This window comes from Schistocerca piceifrons, chromosome 2 (genome assembly GCF_021461385.2).
Source record: "Schistocerca piceifrons isolate TAMUIC-IGC-003096 chromosome 2, iqSchPice1.1, whole genome shotgun sequence".
Classification (NCBI taxonomy): domain Eukaryota; kingdom Metazoa; phylum Arthropoda; class Insecta; order Orthoptera; family Acrididae; genus Schistocerca; species Schistocerca piceifrons.
In genome coordinates, this window is record NC_060139.1 from 389,236,054 (window position 1) to 389,242,442 (window position 6,389).

The window sequence follows — 6,389 nt, forward strand, 5'->3', positions numbered from 1 at the left end:
CAGTCACATATCACTGTTCATTTAACTATAAACTTCATTACACAGTTCTGACTAGTGATATTAACTAGAGCTCTGACATAAGTAGACTTCCAGCAGTGGCACTGCTCAGAACCTCTTGATGGTGTGTCTCGGCTGACGTCTCTGATTCGTGGCTGTCTCTGACTGTAGCTGCCTTTTGCTTGTGGCTCCATCGAGGGTTACTAACTTTAACCTGGGACCTCGGATGGCGCCACATTTCTGCTTCCCAGTCCCCACCCACAAACTGTAGTTGTGTAGTGCTGGTTCACTTGATGACGACAGGGTGGAGAGAGGGAGGACTGAACTTCAGACATCGACGAGGAGACAGGGACTTAAGTGATGGCCAATAGCAGCTCCCTGTCTGCACCCTGGTATCCACCTTGCAAGTGACCAGTAACACCACCCGAAAAACCGGCCTCAGAGTGCACACTCACATTCAGGGACTAGATGCTGTGGTGTGTAGGTGTTGCAGCCCAGGGGAACCTTGAAAGACATAAGACGAATGACCCAACGCTTGAGTTATAACACTGTTTCTTGCCATAAACTCTCATCCTGTCGAACAAACTCTTTTTCGCAATGGCTGCAGAAGATGCAGTATGGTAAGATGATGAAAATTAAACATTCAAATGAATCATTCAGTGTCACCGTTATACTGAGCCCCAGAACTTTGAAAATTGTTGGACGTGATCTGTGGTCTGCTGTCCAAGATGAGGATCTCGAGAAGGCATTTGACACAAAAAGTAGAGGACAAAGCCGAGACAGTACTAGCAAATGTGGTGGATGTCATGAGGATCACAAAGGAAAATTTACTGTGCACGTCTACCACCAACCACCGTCATGTGTTCCAGAATGGAGCCGCAAAATCAATGTGTGCGCATTGCCAACATGGCCACTGAAAAAAGTATTGCAGCAGAGCGGAGTGGCTCCACACAAACAATACTACAACAGGTCATTTGTTGAATTTGGGCGGGTTGCCCTGCCAATTATAATGACATTGGGCAGGTTGCTTTGTGCAGACTATGCCCCAATGACCTCGATGCAACAGTGACAAAACTTCCAGTTGGTGGGAATGAAGAATCTCAACCTGTGCATTGTCATTCTCAGTATGCAGCAGTAGAGAACCTGACTACATGGATATGGCAAGACAATGCGAATAATAGCGATGTGCCACCGGGTGGGCAACTTCTTTCAAACTACATGCCCACCCATGGCATATGTATTGCAAAACTATCTCAAGAGCTGGGATGGAAGCAGTTGCTACAATAATTTATCTTAGGTATCAATTTGATAACTTGATTCCTCAGCCTGCAGGCTTTCTCTGTGTGTTTCAGCTATGAAATTTTCTTGAGTTATCAACCGAGTGACATCATCACCTTGTTGCAACGTTTCAATGGATTTGATGGCTACGGAATCCATTGAAATGTTGCGACAAAACGATGGTGCCACTCTGCTGATAACCCGAAGATTTCGCTTGAAGATAATGGGTATGGTATTCATTGAAAAGTTGTGACAAGCTGATGATGCCACTCAGCTGATAAGCCGAGAAGATTTCATAGATGATTCTTCAGACAAATCAAACATCATGTTAGGACCGACCGGTAACAAAGACAACAAGTCTGCATTTGAACGTTGTGCAGTGGGCATGTACAGCAAATTGTACTGATAATTAGAATAAAAGAGCCCAGTGTTACAAATTTTGCACTGTCCACAGTGAGACAGGATTGAGCAAAGCCGTTAAAGGCCAGTGATCTGTAATCAAATAAGACTTTCAACCATACAAATATTGATGGAACTTGGTAACACCATAGATAGTGGTGAGTGCCTGTTTTTCAATTGCACTGTGCGTTGTTGAACATTTTCAAGGCAAATGCAGTGTACATGTCAGATGAACCAGTTCTGTGGGAGAAACATTTCCAGCCCTGTAAGAAGCTGCATCCATAGCTAAACCAACAGGCTTCGCTGGATCAAAATGAATCGGACAAAAATGACTTCCAGCTGTTAACTGCTGAAATGTGTCCCGACGTTCTTCGAACCACACAAAGAGAACACCTTTCAGGTGCAACTGGTTCAGTGGAGCACTAATTTGCACAGCATTTGCAGTAAACTTGATGTAATATCTTAATTTCTTCGTGATGTTTCCTTTATGTTACAGGGTCCAGCGGTTCTTTAATTGCAGACAAGTGCTAATGAGCTGTATGAATTCTCTGTGCATTAACACTTTATGTGACAACTAGGAACAACATTGGGCCCAGGAAACCTGCCATTTATGATGTTTTTTAAAGTGTTCTTGGCAGATGTGTAACTGATGTATCTTCATGCTAAAAAAGGGCCAAGCTTCAAGATTTATTTTTCATATTTACACAAGATTACAAATTTTAAAATATGATGTCAGAAAGTATAATCATTTTCCCAAGAAAAAATTTCATGCTCACTTGACAAACGTGACATATTTGTAGTAGAATTATAGGAAAATGTGAAACATATAGAGACATGCACAACATTATGTCAGTGTCATCATATGGCTCAGCTCACAACAGCGGCTGTTATGTTCGTTAATGTTTCTTTCGAAATAAGTCTAGAAATTGACAACAGAAGGCACTACCTGTCAGAGCTTAAGTCACAAGATGGCCATACATGTTCTCCTACGAAATGATTCCAATTTTCAAATGATAGGTGGCCTGCATGTCTTAGAAAATTGCAACCCTGTACTCGGGTGCCGTCTTTTTAATACAGTGTTGCAACCCGACCTCTGCTCGGGACTTGGTCCCCAAAGTGTAAATCATATGTCGTAATTATTCAAGTTCTTTGTGGAAGGAGTGCTTTCTTCAGTTAACCTTTAAGCCATCCTCAGTGGGTGCTTTTGAAACACTCTAAATTTGCAAATGTTCAGCAGGAATAAGATCCACGTCAAACATATCATCCAGATAGTTGGTACAGGAAAGGACTTTTGCTATTAATTGTTCCAGGAAATGTTGAAAAATAGCAGCATCTGAAGCACTTCTGAATAGCAGCCATTGGAAATGGAACAATCTGAGGTGACTATTGATCATCAAATACCACTTGGACAGCTCATCCAGCGGTAACTGTAAATATGCCTCACATAAATCAGTCTTCGAAAAGAATCTGCCCTGTCCCAAATATGTCCATTAATTCATGTGGCCATGGGAGAGGAAATGAATCCACAACAGTTTGAGGGTTTACCACAACTCTGAAATCAGCACACAGACGTAAACCTCCTGACGGCTTTTTAAGTATAACCTAAGGGGTTGTCCACTGGCTTGCAGGAACAGGTTATATCACCCCATTGTCTTGTTACAGTTCCTGAGCAATCTGTTCACATATAGCACAGTGGCAGGCTTGTAGGAAATAGATGGAGCCTCAAAATCAACTTCAGTTGTATTTACAGTACTTAAAAACTACAACTGACAGAACTGTTTTCAGATCCGGACCTGGCAAGTTTTAGATACTAGCGCATATCTGACTCATTTTCCCTTATTGTGTCACATAATGTAACATCACTATAACTTTGTCCGCAAGAACACTTGAACGTGCAGTGCCTTGTTAGCACTTGAAGTTCAGCAATCCACTGTTTTAATGACTGTTCTGGGTGCTTCTTCAGACAAAAACATTCAAATCTTGCCACAGTGACATGAATCTGTGCCTCGTAATGCTCATCGATTTTTCTAAAGAGTTCCTTATAATAAATGTCTTCAGACAAGAGTTGGGAAATATCTATAAACACAACATAATTATGCCATACCTTTAACATGTGTGCAGTGATGTGGGCTTCCACTTGAGAGCAATATTTGGATCAGTCTTCTCTGTTGCTGTTAAACTGGCAAAATTTAGGCTGACTAACCAATTGTGGTACTGCTTCTTGCCACAGTAACTTGGTCATTTGTTGGACACGGAGCAGCACTCGTACTACAATTTTTAACTATAAACTTTGGTACACAGTTCTGCCTAGTGATACTAGCTCAGTGCCAGATCTGAGCTATCATGATGCTGCTGTTGTAGTTGGCTATCACAGAGCGAGGTGAGCAGTGTTGTGCTCTAACGTTAATAGACTTCTAGCAGTAGCAGCGTACAGAATCTCTTGAGGACACTTCTTAGATGACATTGTTGCTGGGTTTGACAGTGACTGTCTTTAGCTTATGGTTCCTTGATGAGAAATCAGCTGGGACCTAACTCATCGGATGACGTTTGTCAGTTATATTGACAGTAATTTCGAACCTTACTTTCATTTGTGTGGAACTAGCTTCACACCACAGGTGTTTTGATCAGTGTATTTAGATATTTCTGGTCACTTATTACAGTGTCTGAAGGTGGAAATAATTTTAGATTTGGTTTTAGTAAACCATATCAAGTTACATAGTGGTTTCCTAAAAGCAAAAAAGCATTTATGTCCATTGTGCATACAAGTAATTCAGTATTCTTTTCCAGGTATTTCTTTAAGACGGAGTGTGAAGATCTGGACATGAAAGTCATTCAGGAGGAAATCATGGATGATAATGACATCCTTCCATTGTGGGAAGGGAAAGTGATGGCTCAGGTGAAGCCAGTAGAGTGAGCCATGTGACAAATTAAGGCATGGAAGGCTGTTTTTCTCTGTGTTTTGGGGATTTTTATCATCATCACGTGTATACATTGCTGTCATTCATTTGACTTGCAGCCATCAGGTTACTGACTTATACATATTATGTGATCTCATCTTCCTTTGTTTTAACAATATGTTGCAGTGTGTATCATTTGTACCATAAGTGAAATACCAAATAGTACAATATTACTTTTGATTCAGACATGAGCCTTCATTGCCTTAATATTGGCCCATTGTCCTTTGTGTTCCATGTGGACTTATCGTGTGAAGCTTGTGCCTTGTCATTAAGTACTTTATGTATAAAAAAGAAGTTAGTGTTCCTGTAATAATATGAGCTAAAAAATAATTTTTGAAAATTATGGATTGCAAAGAGACAGTTGTGATGTCTAGTGTTTTGTTGATGCTTTGAATGTGTGCTTATTTTATGGTGTACCAGATGGAAAGGCCATTGTGTCCCAAGAACATTTTATGAATGGCCATATTGAAGAGTGTGTAAACATGTACTGGGACATTAGTCTCTCTTAACTTCGTTTTGGCTGACTGGCAGCTTCTGTTTGAAGAAAAGCACACAAATTAAGAATGTTGTGTGAAACGTTGTAATTATTTCTATATCATATAGGTATAAGAATTTAAAATACCTCATACTGTTTGCACGTTGCAGTATTTGTGCAACTGTTTTTTTTTTTTTTTGTTTTTTTTTTTTTTTAATTATTGTTACATTACTGTACCCTTCCTTCAAACCTGAACATTCTTGTACTACTTCAGTTACAGTTTGGATACTGATTTTAACACTTGTTTTCCAGGCCTACACTTCATTTATTCCTTTTGATTTGGAGAATTTATTAGAAAATATTCAGTTGATTTCAATACCTTCTGTTGGTAAATATGTGGCACAGTTTATATTCCTAAGCCTGATCCATTTATTAAGGTCTCTTGGCAAAAAAGTGCGGCACTAACATTTGTCTAAAGTTGAAATTAAGAAAATTATAGTAAACAGGCTATCAAAAGGCGTCACTGACTCTATTTTTATGCCACACGTCATTACTACCGTTAAGTTTTGAAGCAGTGCACCTTTGAGAATTATATTAATGAATATAACAGGACATTTGAGACAGTTGTAGACAGCTATTTTTTTAAATGAAATAAATTTTATACTTTGATACATTTGTTGAGTGTGGTAGGTGGTCAAGAGTTCAGCAGATGCAGTTCATTTCATTGTATATTCATCAAGACATAGTAAATATTGCAGTTTGCTCTTATGATGTTTCTCAGACTTCAAGAACAAATGTTAGTGCATTGAGATGTACATTCTGGTGTTAATAACTGTCAGAAATTTGCTCACTGTTGTACTTAAGTATGTACTGTCTGTCTGAATGAGCTGGTCTGCGAAACATATGAAATTACTATTCCATGACACTGAATTTTTTTAATGTGTTTTTAAAAAAATGCTATATTTAACAGAAATTTTGATTAAAGCATTTAAATGTGAATGGAGTGCATTCCATGCACGAAGCAAAGTGTATTGCATATTGCAATAAGTAAGAGCTGATGTGTACATTTAATAGAATATCTGTTCATGAAGTTCTCAGTAATTTATACATGGTGCAAAAGTTAATACTGTCTAAAAGCTTAATACATGAGTTTCGTATACTGCTGGAATCCATCAGATGTAGTTTGCAGCAGTAAAAGATGTTTCCATTAACATTTTACTACTTCTAAATATGTTTCTTTCTGACACAATAAAGACACCTCCAGGTGAGTCAGTATAATGGCA

At 39.1% G+C, this 6,389-nt stretch overlaps 1 protein-coding gene across 3 annotated transcripts in view; it reads left to right on the forward strand.

Annotated features, from left to right (window-relative positions):
* Positions 1–5,264, forward strand: part of LOC124776400 (axin) — a 268,089-nt gene extending 262,825 nt beyond the window's left edge. For all 3 annotated transcript variants that reach the window (XM_047251377.1, XM_047251378.1, XM_047251379.1), the window contains one exon: positions 4,462–5,264. In XM_047251377.1, the coding sequence (XP_047107333.1) occupies positions 4,462–4,588 (127 nt within the window). In that variant the 3' untranslated portion in view covers positions 4,589–5,264. The remainder of the gene's footprint in view (positions 1–4,461) is intronic.
* The last annotated feature ends 1,125 nt before the right edge of the window (positions 5,265–6,389 follow it).